The following is a 22,379-nucleotide window of genomic DNA, read 5'->3' as shown; positions in this document are numbered from 1 at the left end:
TTTTTAGATCTGTTTTTCATCCTTCCACAGCAGAGCTCTGGAGTAGGCAGGGTGCTCTCCTTGGCAATTTACACAGATCGGTTTGGAAGCTGAATATTCCTTGCTCTCGTGGTCTTTCACACCACATCAAGCACAGGCACGGTTACCACTCCAAGCTGCTTGTGAATGGCTGTATTTTTCACACTTAAAACACCTAAGTGGTTGTAGGATAAAAATCCAGTTTAAGTACCCTGCCTTGATGGAACTTGGAGACCGTGGGGTGTTAAATGTTAGGATTAGAACTCGGGTAGAGACGAGATTCCTATCCTTCTGCATCAATATTCTATAGACAGCTGTCACTCCTTGTTCTTTCAATTCAGAGCGGATCTCTTCTTGAGAGACATGAAGAAGATCCCACTCTGATATGACACCTTGTGAACAGTTTCAAGTTTTGTGTCTTTGTGTGTGTGTGTGTGTGTGTGTGTGTGTGTGTGGGGAGGTTATGGTGATAGCTATTCCTCCTATTGATGTGGCTTCAACCAAAAGTCGCCAGAACGCAGTCATTTTACAGATTTACGTGATCCTGCCAACCCTTCTAATCCTTTCTGGAGAAAGAAGGGTGACATCTTCCCAATTGACTGCTCTCCGGTGGAATGGAGAATGAGAAAGAGTGCTGTCACTGATGGTGGTGTATCCTCAGTTCTAGCTCTTTTTACAAAGGTGTTTTCTGTGTTATCATGTTGATTAGGTATGGGCCTTGTTAGGGTCCCAGAAGAAATAGTATTTAAATTACTCTTATGAGTAAGATAATTTCCAATTCCCTAAGTACCTCACCCATCAAGGAGCCGCCAACTCATGAGCCAGCAAGTTCTGCGTACACGAGTGGGGTATCAAGTTTGCTTAGGAACACCATACACATGTGTCCAATAAGCCTTGATCCTGTCCCAGCACCAAAGGGAGGGAAACTTATTGGAACGCAGTTGACCCTAGCAGTAAGAACCACCTGCCGTTTGATCCCAGTTGGGCCAGTCCGGAACCATCCGTCTTGTTAAAGCAGGGGCCGAAGTGGTGTATCAAGGCTGGGTCCCTCAACCACCAGTATCCCCCATTCCGAGTTTACACGGGTTGCGGTGCACCGCTAAAAACGACGGATTCCAATGATATAACCCTGGAAGCAAGTTATGGGCATTGGATCCAAGTGATGCTAATCTGGAAGGCCAGCAGTATTACTGAGAGGTCCCCTCACCATGTACAGGTGGCCACGTCGAAGGGCACAGAGCAGGGGAACAAAGGGTTGCTCTTACCAAGAATGACTTAAGTTCTGCAGATTGCAGTGTATGGAGAATAGGCACCTGCAAGGGGATCTGATTGAGGTGTATAAGGCCTTGAATGGTTCTCAGCTTGCACTTGAGGGAGCATAAAGTTGGGGAAAGACAGTTGTAATAGATGTGTGGCAATATGCCTTAAGCCAACGGGTGTTTGATTCCTGGAACAAACTATCATCGATTATTGTGGAAGTCAATAGTTTAAACGAATTCAAGGAGGAACTGGACAAACTTTTGGAGCGAATGGATGGGAAGGTTTTTTTTTTTTTCTTTCTGGCTGATGTTGTTATTTTGGTTTTTAGGAGCATTAATAACTAAGGACATATTGCTCCAGGGATACACGGTGGTCATGGGCTTGAACCTCAGTCTAATCAAGAAGCATGTGCTATGCACTGCTGCTCCTGCCCACCTGGTTACGGAGGCGCCAGCTGATGTTGTATAAGCTTGCTTTCTTGCATCATATACCTTTACTAATACTAATCTCTCCCAAGTCCAATGATGCCCTTATAATTAACCTCACTGGTGCAATATACTTGCTGGCCATCTTCCTCAAAATTACTAGGTATATATGCCATCAACTCCAGGAGTCTTACTTGACTTTATGCTTGAAAGTTTTTTTAATGAACAGTTTTCAGTAATTTCGAAATCAGCAAAACCAGATGGGTTATCTATGACTTTCCCATACCCAGTACACAAGTAGCATTACCATTAGCAAAGGCACATGATGCAAGAATGCAAGCTTATATAGCATCAGCCGGGGGGAAAAAAAAAAAAAAAAAACTTCTCATTTCACCCATCCACTCACTCCAAATGTTTGTCTAGTTCTGCCTTGAATCTATTTAAGCTATCAACTACTACGACAGATGGAAGTTTCTTCCAGCACTCAACCACTCGCTGGCTAAAGGCAAACTTCTGCACATCTATCCCACAACTGTCTTTCCTCAATTTGAATTTATGTCCTCTCAGGCAATTATTCTGAGCAAGAGGAAGAGTCCCATCAGCACTGAGCATGCTCAAACCATTCAAGACTTTATACACCTCAATTAGATGCGAGATTTATTTTCATTATCGGATTACTCTTTCAAAACTTCTGATGTCAAAGTTTGCTCAGATCATGTCAGTGAAATTATTCTTGCAGGAATGGAATCCTTTATCCCACACTCTACTTTAAAATCTCATCCTTTATCTAAACCTTGGTTTTCCAATAAATGTGCTAAGGCTGTTCAAGAGAAGAATGTTGCATATCGTAATTGGCTTGTTTCTAATTCTTCAGTTTCATTTTCTGCCTACACCAAAGCTTGCAACAATTGTAAAGCAGTTATTAATCAGTCCAAACTAGAGTTTGAACAGGTTGAGTAGAAAACTTGCTTCTTGCTCTAATGGTAGCCGAGCATTCTGATCTCTTGCCAATGCTATTGGCCGCAACTTTTGCCCATCTCTGCACCCATTTCAGCCAAGGATAAAGCTGACCTGCTAGCATCCCATTTTTCTTCCAACTAATGTATTAATTATCTTGGTAAAACACCTCCCACCATTCCCAACACTCTATTCAATGCCTGCTATGGTCATCCGTCAAAAGGATGTCAGAAGAATTTTGATAAATCTTGATGCTAAGAAAGCTCCAGGTCCCGATGGTATGTCTCCACTTGTTCTCAAAACCTGTGCTCCTGAACTTACTTCTGTTCTTTGCCGCCTTTTTTTCACTTTCTTATTCCAAAGGAGTTTTTCCTTCTGCTTGGAAATTTGCTCATATCCAGCCAGTTCCTAAAAAGGGTGACAAATCCCTCCCATCCAATTATCGTCCCATTGCAATTACTTCTACCCTTTCTAAAGTAATGGAGAAATCAATTAACCGCCAACTCTTAAACTACCTAGAAACCTTCTGTCTGATCAACGATCGCCAGTATGGATTCCGTCAGTGTCGATCCACTGGTGATATTCTGGCTTATGTTACCCATTTATGGACTAATTCAATGGAAAAGTTCGGTGAAACACAAGCAGTTGCTCTTGGTATCTCTCAAAGGTTTTTGATCATGTTTGGCATAAAGGTCTTCTCAACAAGCTTCCATCTTATGGTTTGCCAACTGTTTTTTGTAATTGGTTATCCAGTGTTCCCTGATCGCTCACTGAGGGTGATGGTAAGTGGCTCTCTGTCTTCTAACTTCTCCACTAATGCCGGTGTCCCCCAAGGTTCAGTTCTTTCCCCCCACTCTTTTCCTCTTGAATATTAATGACCTTCTTCCATTGACTGGAAATCTTATCCATAGTTTTGCTGATGATAGCACATTGCATTCCACTTTCCATTTTGAGAAACCTTGTCCTGCTCAATCAGCTTCAACTTCTTGAAAATCTGCTACCAGTTCCTTAAATGCCGATCTACAGGTAATTCTCCAGTGGGGCAAAGGCAACTTAGTTGATTTCAATCCTTATAACACTCAGTCTTGTCTTATATCTTGACAAATTTGATAGATATTATGATGTGGTTACAAAGGAACTGGATGCAAAGAGTAATTTTGATATCATATATTTGGATTTCAGGAAAGCTTTTGACACTGTTGCGCATGGAAGACTATTGTACAAATTGGACTAGAATGGTATTAAGGGTAAGTTGCTACAATGGATAAAAGGATGGTTGAGTGGGAGAAGACAGAGGGTGGTAATTAATGGGTGCTGCTCTTTGTGGACTAATATTATTAGTGGAGTCCCACAGGGTTCGGTGTTGGGTCCTCTGTTGTTTTGTATATTTATCAATGATATTGATAAAGGTATATCGGGCTTAGTGTTGAAGTTTGCAGATGATACAAAAGTTGGCAGGGTTGTTAATGACAGTAATGGCAGTGTGCTACTGCAACAGGATCTAGATAATTTGGGCAGATGGGCTAAGAAGTGGCAACTGAAGTTTTACCTTGACAAATGCAAAGTACTGCACATGGGTAGAAGTAACTCCAGAGACACGTACCAACTGAGTGGTACTACACTTCAGGTGGTAGAAAATGAAAAAGATCTGGGAGTAATTGTGCAGTCAGATATGAAGTTTTCTGAGCAATGCAGACAATCTGCCAGGGCAGTTCATGGGGTTTTGTCAATGATATACAGGAATTTTGCTTTCAGGGAAAAGGAGGTGATTGTCCCTCTGTATAAGGCCACACCTTGAGTACAGGTCTGGAGGCCTCATTTTAGGAAGGATGTAGATTTGCTTGAGTGTGTACAGAGAAGGGCAACACGATTGGTGAGAGGAATGAAGGGATCCTCTCACCAAGACAGGCCTAAGTTCTGCAAATTGCAGCGGCTGGAGATTAGGCACCTGCGAGGTGATCTAACTGAGGTGTATATGGCCTTGAATGAGTTGAGCATGCTGAATTCTGATGCTTGTTCAGATTACGAACCTAAGGGGGCATAAAAGGACAGATGTAGAATAGATGTGCGGAAATTTGGCTAAATTTGCCTTTAGCCAGCGGGTGGTTAATTGCTGGAATAAACTTCCATCTGTCATTGTGGAAGTTGATAGGTTAAATAAATTTAAGGAGGAACTGGGCAAACATTTAAAGAAATAAATCAGTGAAAAAATACCTGCCAATATTAACCAATAAAACAATAATTTTGTGTCTTGTGGTTTAAGTTATTATTTTATTAAACAATAAAATAATAACTTAAACCATGAGGGACAAATGCCAATTATAAAAGCAAAAGCAAATTGTTTTGTAAATTTTTTTTTTTTTTTTGGCTGATGCTGCATAAGCTCATACACTTGCTTTCTTGCAATGCATGCCACTAGTACTACTACTACTTAATGATCATGATTTAAAACTTGCCTTTCCTTGAACTTTTCCTCCAAAAGTCGAACGTGCATGGCATACCACTACCAGAATATCTCCCACAGCTGTTACCTTTAATGGTATAGTAACATGTCCATCTGCCAGGTTGAAATGCCTAAAGATAAATTAAGCAAGAATTACCTACAATAAAATGTGGAGAGAGGGAGCTACTTTTCTGCATTTTCTGCCTACTTCAGAGACTTTTCCCTCTGAAATAGAGAAGAGTGACTATATGCTCAGAGGACAATAAAAAGGAAAGGCAGCATGGAGATAACTCAGTAGCTATTGTGACAATATTCTCTCCAATCTTACACTTCACTTAATAATGAAGTACTAAGTGATAATAACTGTAGAAGTATTAAAATTAACAGAGGAAGAACTAAGAAGCACTAATGATTCTATTTTAAATTCTGCTGATATTTTTATATTAAACCTGATACTAACATATCAAATAAAACAGTTTAGAAACTAAAGAAGCATATCAGCAAACAAAAAACTTCCCTGGTTTAAAGAAATAAATCAGTGAAAAAAATACCTGCCAATATTAACCAATAAAACAATAATTTTGTGTATTGTGGTTTATTATTATTTTATTAAACAATAAAATAATAACTTAAACCATGAGAGACATAAATGCCAATTATAAAAGCAAATGGAGCTTCCCACTTCTTCATTCCTGCTGCTGGGTTGAGTTCAGTTATTTGCAGTAAGTGTTGAGACAAATAAAGCCAAAAGACAGTGTGTAAACAGAATATATTTCAGACTGGTGTCTGAAAGTGGAAATCAACTGTAGACCCTTTTTTTTTTTAAAATAGGTAAAACGTAGTGATGCCACTATACTATCACCCCAGTAGTCCCCACTGCATGGGGACTAGCTCTTGTGGTAGAAGAGTCCATGCTGAAGTGTGTGTGTGTGGGGGGGGGGGGCAGAATACTATCAAAATTTAGAATTTACCTTGTCATGGACTATGCCAGATCTACATTAATCCTATGATGATGTTTTTTTTTTTTTTTTTTTTTTTTTTTTTGATTTGGTAGTTGTTGGCGCATCGGCTTCTATGGCCATATTGCACCTCCCAAGGTTTTTGCAGTACTTTGATCCAAGCCCGAGGCGGGAATCGAACCCGCGACCTTTGGGTTGCCGGGCAGGTACTTTACCCACTCGGCTAGCCCGGTCGGCCTATGATGATGTGATATTTTCAATGTTTCAATATTTTCAGCAACATTAACTGTTGCTGAACCAGAGAATTTTCTCATACACATTTATGTATGAAGCCTATATATAAAGCTGTAGCAGCTGATGCAAGAGGCTTGTTTTTATTTGAAGTCTCTAATTTTGTCAATGAATAAAATTATCCCATAACAGATAATCTTATTTTATAAGAGTATGTTTGGGACAGTCATGTAAACAGAAATACCAGATAATTTGGGACAGTCATGTAAAACAGAAATACCATAACAGATAATCTTATTTTATAAGAGTATGTTTGGGACAGTCATGTAAACAGAAATAAAACACATGCCAATATAGGGAAGAAAATTCTACAATTGCCAGTATGAGTAGTGAAGCCTGCATAACTCCTCAATACAAGGACATCTAAGGCAGTGCATCTACTGCCTTAAATGGCTGTGAATGCACTGCCATCTAAGGCACTTTCGTGGGAAAGCAAAAATGACAGTAGGCGTGTGTTATAGGCCTAATGACTCTGACAAGTAAAAGAATGACTGTACACATAAATAGGGTGGGCCAGTACACCAGAATGTCTTATAATGGAGGATTTTAACTTCCCAGATATTGACTGAAACTTGTAGACTGGTCACTTGCACACTAGCAAGACTTTTGTGGATTTACTGGCGGTGTGCTATCATCAGCCAAACTATGTATAGAATTTCTAGTCAATTGAAGGAGATCATTAATATACAAGATAAAGAGAGTGGAAGAAAGAACTGAATCTTGGGCAATACCAGAATTAGTGAAGAAGTCAGAGGAAAATCTAACATTGCCTGCAGTTTGGTTTGGTATTTAATGGCATATGGGCAACTGGGGTCATGCTGTGCCATTTCAGATGATAAAAGCAGTGAAAAACTGCTGAAGAAGTTTTATTTCTTTAATTTTTAATTATTATTTAAGGCAGAATGCCCTGTCAACTTGGATGGTCAGTTTAATGTTGAGTCAGTAAGATGTATCATAAGCACTAGAAAAAAAAAATAATAATAAGAGTAGTAGTGTGTCATAAGCCTAATGGCTGTAATGAGTATGATGAATGACTATAAAGTAAAATAGTGAGCCAGAAAATTAGAATGTCTTATATAATGGGAGATTTTTAACTTTTTGAATACTGACTGAAACACGTGGGTTTGTCACTCATACCTGAGCAAGACTTTTGTGGATTTACTGGATGATCATTATCTGCAACCAGCATGTTGGAGACAACAAGAGAAAGCAATACTCTTGATTTAATTATCAGCAACGACTCTTCATGCATTAAGAATCGGCAAATAAAAGGACCATTAGGTGGCAGAGATCATAGTGTCAAGGTGGGGTTTAAAGTTGCAAATACTGTCAAGAGCATGAGGGAAGAGACTTTGCATTTGTAAAAGCGACTACAATGGTTGGTTGATTTGGGAATTTTACTGGTGCATCAGCTTCTATGGCTATAATGTGCCAAACTTATGATTTGTGATTTATTTGCTGTGTTTTATTTTAAATTATAATAGCTTATACATATCAGAAACTGGAAAACTTCAGATATATTAGGTTTATCTGCCAATATTGTTTGTAATGAAATAGTGTCCACTGCTTTTAAGGAATTAAAAGTAATTTGTCGTTCTTGTGTAAAGTTAGGGCAGTCAAGTAGTATATGTTAGACTGTTAGCACTGTTTGACAGTCAGAGCACCGAGGAGGAGTTCACCTCAGAGCAGGTAGGAGTGGGTAACATTGGTATGTGCTATTCTTAGTCTGCCTAGTGTAACTTCTTCTCATCTATTAGGCTTTTTACTGGTTTTCCATTGTTGTAACAATGGTTTTATCTATAAAAATTTGTTACTGGCTTGCTTCTGCCTTTTTTGTTGCCACTGCCTTTCACCACTATTTCAGATTGTAATTTTTTAGTCCAGGTAAGGTATTTTTATGGTTTTATCGATCGGGCTTTCCACATGTTTTGCTGCTTGGTCTGCCTGTTCATTGCCATCTATTCCTACATGTCACGGAACCCAAAAGAAACTTATGTTTTGATTTTGTTTTGTTAGCATATTTTGAATTTACCATACAGTTGGATGAGTATTTCTGGTGATATTCTTTAAGGTTTGCAGGGCATTGAATGAATCTGTGAAGATTATACTGCTGGGGATGTTGATTGGTCTTATATGTCATATATGACCAACCAACATTTATACTGCAGAATTGGAGGCTATACAACTAGCCAGTTGTATAGCCTCGAATTTTGCAGTATAAATGCTGCACTCAGTTGGAATTAGTTGGGAAATGATGGTATTCAGGAATTTGGCAGCTTTTCCTACCTTGGTTTCTGTTTTGGAACCATCTGTATATATTAGGATGGAATTGCAATGTTCTGCTTTGTAGTTTGTATGTAATTGCTGGAAATTTTGTTGCAGTTGTGCATATGAAGATTTCACATTGTTTGGATGGTATCCCGAAGTGGGTATGGAACTTTATCAGAAATTGTGATCTGACTGAAATTTAAATTACGTTGCAGGATTAGATCTTTTAAATATATGCCTGTTGATTTGTTAATGTTTGGATGTACTCTATATATGTTTTCCAAATCTGGTTCATGTAAGATTTCCACATCTGTGGTCAGGTATTGATTTTATCTTTGCAGTGTAGTATAAAAGCAAGTTTTGCCTCCAGAGTTGTAGTGATGGTTCATGAGCCTCTGCATATAGGCTCTGGACCAGTGAGTGCGATATGCTCCTAATACTATACGTAAAGTGCTATGATGTACTGGTTGTTATTTTGTTGTTGTTATTTGGTTTTCAGAGCATTAGCAACTAAGGCCATATTGCTCCATGATATGCGGTGGTCATTCCCTGACCTTTCCACATCCTCCGTATTTGGTGGTGACGGGCTCGAGCCGACCGGGCTAGCCGAGTGGGTAAAGTACCTGCCCGGTAACCCAAAGGTCGCAGGTTCGATTCCCGCCTCGGGCTTGGATCAAAGTACTGCAAAAACCTTGGGAGGTGCAATATGGCCACAGAAGCCGATGCGCCAACAACTACCAAAAACAAAACAAAAAAAAAAAAAAAAACGGGCTCGAACCCTGGTCTGATCAAGAAGCGTGCTACGCACTGCTGCTCCTTCCCACCTGGCTACGGAGGCACCTGATGTACTGGATCAAGCCATCTCAGTGCACTCGGTTTGGTTGAGTTGTACATGGGGGCTCCATAGTCTAGTCGGGATCTTATTAGGGCTCTGTATAATCGCAATAAAGTAACTCTATCTGCACCCAAGGACACTGACGATAAGACTCTCAAAATTTTTAGTTTCTTGAGGCAGTTTGTTCTTAGTTGTTTTATATGTTCTAAAAAAGTGGTTGGTTTGATTGGGATTAACTGTCCATTAAGTTTTAATTCTGGGTCTAAATGAAGGTTACTTTTCCTACAGAAGTGCATGCCTACTGTTTTTTGTGTGGAGATCATGAAACCATTTTCCTGAGCCCATTTGTGGACCTTGTTTATTGCACCTTGTAATTGCCCTTTTATTGTTCTCATATTTCGGGAGTGGAAAGAGATACTGAAATCATCTACATCAGGGATGGGCAACCTCCAGCCAACTCTGGCTCGCAAACGTGCATAATCCGGCCTGTGGTCATTTTCAAAATATATATAATAATGGGCACGCCATTCATTATATATATTTTTGATGTAAATTTAGAAAATACTATGTGCATTGTTATGACAAATACCAATTGTCATAACAATGCACACAGTATTTATACTGATAAAAAATAAACATTACCATATCTCTCACTAGACATTATAAAAATAAAATATTGAAATTTTTGTTACTATAATTGTATTTTTGCAACTTTATCTTGAATTTGTATTTGATTTTTCTTATTAATAAAATTAATTATATGCACGTGTATGTATAAATATTATGATAAATAACAAAATTGTTTATGACAATTTTTTTCATTATACACCATTTTAATAATCCTAAAAATCGTGGAAAGCTAATAATAAATTTGGCCCACATGTACCTCGCAGATATTTTATTTGGCCCACCATTTATAAAGGTTGCTCACCCCTGATCTATATACATAAAGAGCTGTATTTATGGTATATGGTATCTGTTGGGTTATCAAGTTTATTTTTATTGCAAACAGGGTGGCACTTAGGACTGATCCTTCTTGTAGGAAAACTTTTGAGAGTATAGTTTGCATTTGTACTTGGAGGGTCAGGTGCTGTAAAAATTCTGGATGAAAATAGGGAACCATCCTCTTAACTTTAAGTTATATACGTCCCGAAGAATGCCACGGCGCCAGGCTGTACCATATGCTTTCTCGATATTGAAACATATCACGACTAAACGTTCTTTTCTAATGTTACATATGTTGTTTTCTATTTTAATTAGGAGGTTCAAGGTCAATCTATCTTTCCTGATGCCACACGGTGGTGAGCACAAAAGGTTATGGTTTTATAGGTACAACTTAAGTCTTGCATTTATGATCTTTTTCATTAATTTTTCTGGGCAGCTGGTGAGTACTATTGGATGATAGCTGTTCAAATTAGTAGAATCTTTGTCAAATTTTGGGTAAGAGAGAAAAATTGCATGATGCCCTTTGTTAGGAAACTCGTGCTCTGTATAAATTGTGTTGTATAAAAGAAGTAGCATCGCAAAGATTCTTCACAGAGTTTCTTTACCATCATATAACTGATGCCGTCTGGACCTTCTGCACTTTGTTTTGTTTATGATAATGCCTTACGGAGTTCTATTTGTTGTTTGTTATTTGGTTTTTAGGAGCATTAGCAACTAAGGCCATATTGCTCCGGGAATATGCGGTGGTCATTCCCTGACATTTCCGCATCCTCCGTATTTGGTTACGGAGTTCTATTATGGTTAGTGGATGGTTATACAGTTCTATATATTTTGTGGAGAAATTTAAATTGCATTTTTTTTGTTTTTATATTTCTGGAACTTCGGTGGATAGGATATGGTAGCAGATATTTTGGCAAAAGTTTCCCTAAAGCATTTGCTATATCTTTTGGATCAGATATATCTTGCCTTTGCCAATTGATAACTGGATGTACTAACTTTTGATATCTATTGCTCATTTTTCTTATTTTATTCCAAACTGTTTTAATATTTGTAGTGGTTATATTATGGTTGAGGCAAAATATATCCAGGAGGCTTTCTTGCATGTTCATCTGACACATCTTGATCTTGCTCTCATTATTTTTTTTTAAAATGTACAGTGGAGCCTCAACTTATGATGACATCGACATCCGATATTCTCAGGAACCAATATACCTTTCATACGATCATTTCTTTTAAGTATAGATGAGATTTGCAGGTACCGATGGCTTTCCGATATAGCTGGAATGATGCGTGGCACATGGAACATCATTCTTATGATTATTCTCAACCAAATAACATTTTTTTTATTGTTCAACAACGTTATTGTGCAATGCTTGGAACATCACTCATACGACTGTTTCAGATCTATGACGATCTAAAACTTAAAGCTGCAGTAGCAGTGCTGTGCACTTTGAAACTAAAGCCAGCAAAGGCTGGTTCGAGCACTCCGAAAAAAGGACGTATATCACTGTTGAAAGGCATCCAGTGTTGATAAAAAAAAAAAAAAAAAAACATTTGAGACTATTAAAATTGAATTCCAAGAGTTTGTTGATCAGGAGAGTTATCGTCCCCAGCAGGTTTTTAACATTGATGAAACAAGCCTCTTCTTGGAGCGTATTGCCCAGGAAAACGTACATCACTAAGGATGAGGCTAGTTTACCTGGGTATAAGCCTATGAAAGACAGGCTCATTCTCCTGTTGGGTGCCAATGCCTCTTGAGATTTTAAGCTGAAGCCTTTGCTTGTGTATTTAAACAACAAAAGGTCAACAAAGGCATGCTGGGAGTATTTTGGTGCAGTAACAAGAAGGCCTGGGTTACAGGATATGTCTTCAATGAATGGGAGCTTGAAGTTCAGTGAAGAGTTATCTTAAAAAAAATAAGCTTTCCTGTGAAGGCTGTTTTTGTTGTTTTGGTTTTTAGGAGCATTAGCAACTAAGGCCATATTGCTCTGGAACATGCGGTGGTCATTCCCTGACCTTTCCGCATCCTCCATATTTGGTGGTGACGGGCTCGAACCCCGGTCTAATCAAGAAGCGTGTGGTACGCACTGCTGCTCCTTCCCACCTGGCTACGGAGACGCCTCCTGTGAAGGCACTGCTCCTTCTGGATAATGCGCCTGGCCCTGATCCCAACCTTGTTCAATCTCTTGAGGCAAAATTTGACTTTGTTCAAGTCAAATTTTTGTTGCCACCCAACATCACTCCTCTTCAACCAATGGACCAGCAAGTGATTGCAAACTTCAAGAAAATCAACACCACAAAAATATTCGCAAGTTGCTTTGCAGCGAACTCTGGTGAAAATGCTGTCACCCGTAAATATTTTTGGAGGTTGAAGTTCAAATTGCTGGATTGTGGTGAGGCTGATTGTAAGTTCTTGGAATGATGTTTCCACCAGGTGCTTAAATTCAGCCTTGAAAAACATCTGGCATTTAATTATCCATGACGTTGACAGATTTGAAGATAATGTGCTTTGACAAATGATATTGTTACTCTTGGTAAATCAATGGGTCTGGATGTTGGCGAAGAGGATGTGGAGGACCTAACGGATGCTCATGGGCATGAGCTAACAACAGAGAAGCTACAAGAGTTGAAGAAAATTCCGAAGAGTGACACTGGAGAGGAAGGAAGAGAAATCCAAAAAGTGTCAGCTGAAGAGTTGAACTGTCATTTCTCATTGTGAGTGTTCAAAAGAAGTGATAAAACACCCAAACATTGAAAACACTGAATTCATGATTTGCAAAATGGAAGACAAAGTCATTTCTTACTTCAGGAAGCTACAAATACCAGTCCATTTTGGACAGTTTTCTTTACCAGTAGCAACAAAAGACTGAAAAGACACCTGACATGATATAGTCTGATCACCATCAGTGATTTCATCAGCTCTGCACTTCAAGTCTAAGGTAAATGCTAATTTATTGTTTGTTTTTTATCCTGAGATGTTATGACTATTTATTGAATAATCTTTATAAAACACAAATTTTTAATGTAAAAAAGAAGTATAACATATAAAAAATACCTATTTTATGTGTTGTTGGGGAACGAATTACAGGAAATCAATGTATCAACTTACAATATATTTTTTTTATTTATTATTATTAGCAGCCATAAGGTGCAAGGAAGCCTGAGGCTTATGCTGCAACAGTCAAAAAAAATTCCCAAGTTACCTTCAGAGAGAGAGAGAGAGAGAGAGAGAGAGAGAGAGAGAGAGAGAGAGAGAGAGAGAGAGGAATCACCAAGAAAGAGAATTATGATATCCAGCTCAGGACTCTGGGTGTGCCAAGCCCATACTCACCAGATATGAGCCCCTCGGGTACAATGGGTTTTGTTGTTATTTGGTTTTTAGGAGCATTAGCAACTAAGGCCATATTGCTCCAGGGATATGCAGTGGTCATTCCCTGACCCTTCCGCATCCTCTGTATTTGGTGGATCACAGGCTCGAATCCCGGTCTAATCAAGAAGGGTGTGCTATGCACTGCTGCTCCTGCCCACGGAGGCGCCCAATGGGTTTTGTGGAATGAGTTACCATCAGATGTTGGCCCACTGTGTTAGACTGTCTGTGGCAGTATTTTTGGGATATAATGCTGGGGAGCATAAAGTAAGATCTATCACTGAGCTGGTTCCTGTTGGAAGGTTGACATTTGTTTTTTTACAATATTCAGGAGGGATAGATTTTTGGCATCTATTACTTTTTCTACTTTATGTTCCCTTTTATTAACATCAGTATTTCCCCATAAGCAGTGATGTCCATTTAGATACCTCATTATACAGTAAGGAAGGGATAGCTGGTCTATCAGTTCTTCTAAGTCTTCATTAAATTATTTCTTGGTTTGAGGGTAAATATATCGATACTATTGTTATTAAACTACTTGCTGCTATACATACTGCTACTACCTCAAGAGTAGTTTGTAGGTGAACTGTTTGGAATGGAATCTGAGAAATGACAAGGATTGCTACTCCCCCATGGGCTATAGAATTATATATTCAATTTCATTGTACAGTGAAGTTTTTGATTAAGATTGTATCGTCAGGTTTTAGATATATTTCTTGTAAGCAGAAACATATCGGTTGATATTGAGAAATTAAATCCCGGACATCGTCAATATCATTATGAAAACCAACAATTCCATTGAATAAAAGTACTCATTGTTTTGTTTTAGATGAGCTTTCTGGTTGTTTTCTTATTACTGTTTTATATTTATATTTTCCTGCCTGTGATTTGTCTTTTTTAGCAAAATATGGCTTTCCATATCTTCCTTGGCAAATATTTCTGAACAGTTTCTTCTTGTGTTTTTTCTGCTGTGTCCATTTGTTCAGCAGCATAGTGTACTGTTATGGAGGGATCTTCTTTGGTTTTCCCATGTGGTGAAATTACTGTAGGTGGAACTGAGATAGGGATGTTTGCAGCCTGTTCTCATTTCTACTGTTTGGGGACAGGAGCTATTTGAGTACCCAATCTAACAGCGATTCATTTGGTGAGATTGTAACTTCAGTTTGTGATCCTGTTGTTTGTTGTTTCTGGGTTATTTGTACTACTTGTGTTATCTGTGCATAGGTAGGTTTCCTTATGTTGGCCGGTTGTAATATCTTTCTGGTATATATCTTTATGTTCTGCTTTGTATTTTTGAATTTTCCTTTCCTTTCTTTTTACTTTCCAACATTTGCATACCCAAGGGAAGGCAGTGTGGTTTCCACTACAGTTTGGGCATTTAGGGTGTTCAGTTATGCATTTTTGATTTGTGTGTTCTCAGGAACCACATTTGGCACATATTGCTATTCCTCTGCATGTTGTTTGTAAATGTCCATATTTTTGACATTTAAAACATCGGATAGGATTTGGTATAGTGGTGGACAAAACACTGCATCATCTTAAAAAAAGTAACATTTGTAGCGAAAGGTATAAGATATTGTTTGATTACAGTCATTGTTCATTGCAAAGCAAAGGTACTGCGTCAGATAATACTTCTATTGCATCAGACAGTAATTGCAAAGTACTGCATCAGCAGTTTCTATAAATACGGCATTGGAAGGGTATACATGCTCATTAGTATCCTGTATTGCGGAGGTCTATGCATAGCTCCATATGTTCAGTTGAAACCAAGAAAAAAGAAGTGTAGCTGTTGCTCTGTCCCAGGAAGGGCTTTCTATGCATGTTATCACTGATAAAATAGGCTGCCACGAGTCAACAGTATCCTGGGTGCTGAAATTAAAGTGCGAAACCAGTGATGTGAAGAGAAGACCTGGATCAGGCTGTAAGAGAGTGACTATGCCTTCCCAAAATCGATATTTTAAACAGATATGCCTTCGTAATCACCATACTAGTGCTCCTGATCTAAAACTGGACTTTGAGATGGCCTCTGGTGTTGAAACAAGTGCATCAACTATCCAAAGACGTGCCTATCAGCCCAAGAAGAAGCCTTTGTTGACCCAACAAATGAGGAAGAAGCAACTTGCTTGGACTAAAAGGCATGTTTCGTGGACAAAGCAGCAATGGGACACTGTCATCTTTTCTGATGAATCAAAATTCAACCTGCATGGCTGGGATGGGAAGTGATATATCAGAAGACAAAAATCAGAGGCATACTATCCTGACTGCATAACACCGACTGTAAAGTTGCCCGCCCGTCAGATGGTCTGGGGATGCATAACAAGCAAAGGGGTGGGGCGAATTAAGTTTATTAACGGAACAGTGAATGGAGAAACCTACACTGCTATCTTGGAGGACTGCCTGAAAGCAGTTATTAGGGATCACCACACAGACATTCAAAACTGCATTTTTCAACAGGACTCAGCACCTTGCCACACAGCAAAATTTGTAAGTTTTATGCTATTTAGATTTAATGATGAGTTTGTTTTCTTGTCTCACAAGGCTTAAAACATATGTACACCAATGTTTTCCCTCATTTTTCTCCCTTAAGGTGCAGTCATATCTCAGAAATGCTGGCATTAGTGTTGCAGCTGTCCCGGCAACAGTTCAGATTTGAATCCTATTGAAAACTGCTGGTACATAATGTCGTCTAAAATTGCTCAGAAGAAGCCAACAAGTAAGATTCAGCTGCAGGAGAGCACTGTAAGGGAGTGGTACCAGAAAAAACTGGGCAACCTTATATATATATCCAGAAATTGACTAACTCTATGCCAGATCATTGCAAGGCTGTAATTGCAGCTCGAGGAGGAACAACAAAATATTGAGGACTTATTTTGCTGATTTACAGTACATAATAATATTATGTTAACTTGTCATTTCAGTTTGTACACGTAAATACAATAAAATGTATGTTTGGTTGTCATGATTGTCATTTGCATGATTTCTCATATTTCCGTTAATTATGCATTTTACCCTTTGGGAAGATATTTATGGCAATTAGGTATATCAGGTGGAGTCTTTTTATTGGATTTCATTCACAGAGATGTATATCCCACCTAACAAATGCATTTCGAATATTTCTGCAACGCAAAACACATTATTTGCAAAATTCACAAGTGATGCAGTTTTTTTGTCCACCACTATATATAGGGTCAAATTTGACAAAGGAAGCTTTTATGTGCTAGGGTGAACTTGGAGTATTGAAAGTTAAAATGATATTTCTGGTCTGGGTGATTATTCCTTCTTTTTCGATTATTATTCTTTTGACATTAATGACTTCTTTGTTTTTTTATTTTTTGTAGTATTTCTTCTTCTATTATGTTGAGGAGATCCCATTCAGAGATTACTCCTTTCAAGGTGTTTAAAGTATACTGGTGTGCAAAACTTAAGGACCAACACTTTTTCTAACGGTTAGCAGCGATTTTGGACATCAGCTAATCTGACGAAAGGTTGGCACACTGTATCACTCCCACAAATATCACTGAAAGAGATCAATATGGTGGCCGAGGTGTTCTTGTCTGGGGAGGCGTTATCTTGGATGGACGTACACAACTCCAGATACTGGAAGGCGGTACTGTAACTGCTGCACACTCCTGTACCGAGGTAATCGTTCCCCATGTGCATCTGTTCCAAGGTGCCATTGGCCCCGAGTTCATGTTTATGGATGATAACGCCACACCACATTGCACTGCAGCTGTTGATATGCTTTTGGAAAGTGAGGACATTGTTCATATGGATTGGCTTGCCCGTTCCTCCAATTTGAACACATATGGGACACTCTGGGGAGATGCCTAGCGGCACGTCTACACCCACCAGAAAATGTTCACCAGCTAAAAATGGCACTGACAGAGGAATGGATGATGTTACAGCAAGAACCTAACAACATTGTTCTGAATATGGACAGACAGTGCAAAGCCTGCATTGACATTAGAGTGGCCATATCTCCTACTGAGGACCACCTCTTCCCTTTGTTCCATCTTTGGCAGTGATGCATCTGTATCATGGCATCCAGTGCTATGTTGCCATTTTTGAATAAAGTCCTTCTGTACCGTTTTGTTTTCATTGTTGTGTCGGTGTTGTTTCCTTCATCATTTCTGTACCTCACGAGGTTCCTTTGGTATGCTTTTCTCATATCCAGGCCACTCCTATGAGAAGCTACAGGTGAAAACATGACTGGGCCTTAAATTTTGCACACCAGTGTATTATGGGGTGTAACTGTTACCAAGGATCCTGCCAAAAGTGGACATTTTCATTAGTTGCTCTGACTGTTGTATATTGGATGTTTAAATTTAGTAAGTCACCTTGATTTAACCTTTTTACTACTTTTGGAGTTCCAGGTATATTTTCAAGACATTTTTGTATCAGGAAAGGGGATAATTCTCCTGTGGACTGATCGCCTGTAGAATGAATGATGTGGGTGTGGGTATTTCACATAAATTGGTTTTCTGTCCTTTAGCCATGTTTGTATTAATTTCTTCACATTCTTGAGTTGATTGTATCATGTTAAAGGATTTTATGACTTTGTTGTCAAAATCTATGGTGTTTGCTCCTTTTTGCCCTGGGAGTGAGAGCTTTTTCTCACAGGTTTCCTGCCCCACCATGTGGAGGCAGGAGCAGTGTCATCTAGTGACCAAGTGGAAAAAGAATGGTTAGCAACTGATTAATATAAAGGAAAGTGACTTTCCTTTCTGTATTGGTAAATTTTAATGTGTTAAATGTTATTAATATATACAGTAGGAGTTTAAGGAAATTGCAAATACTCATACAAAAATAAAACTATTTATAATAATTGGCATGCTAGATAATTCACTGAAAGTTCACTGGAATCACTACGTTTGGCACTCAGGGCCGCCTACAATTGTCTCAGCTTTTAAATTCTATTCAGGTGGACCAACTGATGATGTAACCTACAACAAATTCTAAATGAGAAACAGCCATGAAAATAATCATAGAAGTTACTAGGCTTTTTATACCATCTTAGAGGTTCTGTTCAAGGCTAAGATCCAAATGGATGCCAGATGATGCTCATGACAGAGAAGAAAAATGCACAAGATGCTTATAAATTATCAGGTAACACAAGAAACCTACAGTATATATAAACTGGTCTGCAATCAAGTAACAAATGGGATTAGGCAAGCTAAGGCAATTTACAAAAGCTCTTTCCAAAGAACACAAAGAAAAGTAGGAAACACTTTTTTTACTAATGTAAACACTAGGATGAAAGGGATGAATCATGTTGGTCCATTAGATATGAATAGACTAACTGCTGATGATCCTGGTCATGTTGTTGATAAACAATAGATATTTTGCATCTATGTTCATGCATGAGGAAATTTTTAGGGATGGAAATGTCATATATTAAAATCATATACTTTGATTACAGTAAAGCTTTTGATATTGTACCACATAAAAGACTACTGAACAAATTGGAGCAGTGTGTCATTAAGGACAAGTTACTGTTATTGATAAATGAATGGTTATTGTTGTTGTAGTTACTGAATGCTGTACAGTGCAATGGCAACTAAAAGTCATTATGTGACAAATAAAAGGTACAGAGTAACAGGTGCTATTAAAGGTCATCAGATCTGTCATATAATATTTGTTTTGAAGTAGAAGTAATTTGGACTTCGTGCCTTAATAAGAATGTGGTTTGCCATAATTTGTTTTAGAGAGGGCAATCAACTGTGATATGCTGGATTGTGAGTTGAGTATGACAGTTCAGACAGAAGGGTGGATTTGAGGCAGAAAGAAGATAAGAGTGAATGAGGTGTATATGACCCATCCTTACTCTTACAAGTGACATTTTTTTAATTTGAAGCTGGACTGCCAAGACTAGTAATTCAGTTGCAGGAGTTTGACTTGATTTTGTCACTGAAAGTGATTTATATTTTTGACTTATTTCATGTGGTCTGTCCCAAAAGAATGGGTACTCTTACTCAACAGAATAAATGAGTTTCGTAAATCAATAATTGCAAAATATGAATTTTCTATTCAGATACATACAGATGGTTCTGAAACTGACAGTAATTTCAGTGGTGGTAATGTTTCAGAACCATCTATATATATATATGAATATAAAAGTCATAGCATCTTTAATGAATCAACTTCATCAGTAAAGTCTGTGTAGTATTATCAGTAGTAGTGCTTTCTGAATACTTTGGATAAGTATTAGTACATAGAGCAGTGAATGATGTGTTAACAGCCTTTTTATCTTAGGAGTTTTACTAAGTAAGGGTACACTTTCTAATAGTGACTGAGCCCAGTCTGACATCAGTCTGTTTGAGTGAAAAAGTTATTCCTGTTTGGGTACCAGACTGTTATTTTTTATGCAGTGGTAATCGTTGGTGCTGAACTCTGAATTACTAGAGCAAAAGTAGATTAAGTGTTATTTTAAGATTATACCAATTTTTGGCTTCTTAGTACATGATTTTTTTGTTTGGCTCTGACCAGTTTGAATCTCCCCCCAAAGAGGATACAATCTCTGGAGTAGGCAGTGTGTTTGCCATTGCAATATGAGCAGTTTATGCTAGTTTGCTTTAAAGTTCATATGAATGTGTGCCAATAAACCTGCAAGTAGCATCCCCTTGATTGCTGTCATTAACCACCCTGACAACCTTTGTATCTGCAAACTTGGACATTAAGTTTGATATACCTTCATCAATATCATCAATGAATATTGAAAATAAAAATGGCCCTAGCATTGAACCCTGGGGACCTATACTAATAACATTAGTCCACAAAGAGCAGTATCATTGATAACCACTCTCTGTCTTCTCCAACCCAACTATCGCTTTGTCCAAAGTAGTAATTTGCCCTTAATGCCACACTGCTCCAATCTGTATAGCAGTCTTATACAAAACAGTATTAAAAGCTTTTCTAAAATCCAAGTATAAGATATCAAAATTATTTTTTGCAACTGGTTCCTTGGTTACTGCATCACAGTATCCAAACAAATTGGTAAGACAAGACTTTCACTTAACAAATCCATGCTGTGACAGCAGCATAACTGTATTCCTGTCTAGATCGCCCTCCATTAGTTAGCACTATTAAAAAGAACCAGAATGGTGAAATTCCCATCTCTTTTTTTTTTTTTTTTTCTCTAGAAGGTAAACCAGTGGCAGAGTCACTTTGCATTATTTTCTCCAGAACAGAAGTTAAGCTAACAGATCTGTAATTACTCATGTCACCTTTTGTACCCCCTTTGTGAATTGGAGATACATTCACACATGAATCCAAAGAGGTTCTCATAATTATGGCTAAGGGTTTACATCCTTTGCTGCCTCTCTTAATATAATTGTATAGATCCCATCCACCACTTTCTCTTCCACTTTCATTCTGGTTTCACAAAATCATTTAACTTCCCGTTAGAATCTGGTAAACTCCTGCTATGCCCTTCTCTAAACAATTTCTTGTGTGTACGTAGATGCAAAATGCCTGTTCAGTTTGCCAGCAACCTGAGCAGGTTCATCGACAATTAAAACCATTGACATCTTTTGTCAAATACATAAATCATAATAATAAAGGAAGAGAAGAAAACACAATATCTACCTTATATTAAGAAAATATATAGCCATCTGAATAAAAATACTGAAGAAAACTTGAAGCCAAAAAACAAGATAAAACACCCAATATACAGTGAAACCTTTTGCACAAAAAACACAGAGTAAACCATTTCACGCATACATCAATATTTCACTTCCAGACATTTTTAAAGTCATACAGGACTCAAACAGCCAATGACAAGCACAAGAAATATTTCATAGAAAAATTATTGAGAGATGCTGTTGCAAGTGAAAAACAGTAACAAATACAATGGTGCTGTATTTGGCAGGTGTTTTCACATGATAATTCTGGGAAAACAATAAAAAACTATTCAAAAGACACACCCGATAAAAATGTGTCTGTATTTAAGAAGGTATAGAAAATCAGATGCCAACAAACAATTAAAGCAGGCTCATCATTTTCATGACCTTATAACAGTAGCACCACTGTTGTAGGGTTAAAGAGGAGTTATATAAATAACTGGAATATATAAATTCAGATAAATAACTGAAAACAGATAAATTATGAAACTAGGACTTTTTTTTTATATGGCTGCTGCATAAAACCTTTGCTTCTGTGCCTCATTCTGTCACTTTAATACTGACATAATAAATGCTGGCAGGAAGCAGTGGTCGAAACAAGGTTTGAATAACAAGAATTAAATTCACGCTAAATAAATCCCAATAAAATTAATGTTTAAATTTGAATAAACTGAAAAAACTAATAAAAAATTCAACTTCTATTAAGTATTTTCTACTTGCCTCATTCTCTCATATTCTTGGGATGTTGTCAACAAACGCTCATCTCCAACATATATCTCTGCAAATGGACGACAACCATCCCTACAAAGTAAAACAAAAGTTTAAGTGCACAACAGTTGAAGCTGCTTCTCTACTCATAAAAAAAATTTGTTGGAGTAACGTCAGATGGATACACATCATATGTAACTTTTGTTGCTCAAACAACATTTGGGTTAAAAAGGTATGAAAGACACTCCTAAATGAGTGTCAGTGATGAAATCAGATTTTTTTTT

The 22,379-nt window shown here is 38.0% G+C and overlaps 1 protein-coding gene across 2 annotated transcripts in view; it reads right to left on the bottom strand.

Annotated features, from left to right (window-relative positions):
- The window catches only part of aux (cyclin-G-associated kinase), a 703,221-nt gene that overhangs the window by 151,032 nt on the left and 529,810 nt on the right, over positions 1-22,379 (bottom strand). For both annotated transcript variants that reach the window (XM_090387776.1, XM_090387775.1), the window contains exons 15-16: positions 22,108-22,188; positions 5,117-5,234 (exon numbers count right to left, since the gene is read on the bottom strand). In XM_090387776.1, the coding sequence (XP_090243902.1) occupies positions 5,117-5,234; positions 22,108-22,188 (199 nt within the window). The remainder of the gene's footprint in view (positions 1-5,116; positions 5,235-22,107; positions 22,189-22,379) is intronic.

The sequence above is a fragment of the Mastigoproctus giganteus genome, chromosome 13 (assembly GCF_048544385.1).
Source record: "Mastigoproctus giganteus isolate SK-2022 chromosome 13, ASM4854438v1, whole genome shotgun sequence".
Lineage (NCBI taxonomy): Eukaryota > Metazoa > Arthropoda > Arachnida > Uropygi > Thelyphonidae > Mastigoproctus > Mastigoproctus giganteus.
This window is presented reverse-complemented; position numbering and strand designations above follow the sequence as displayed.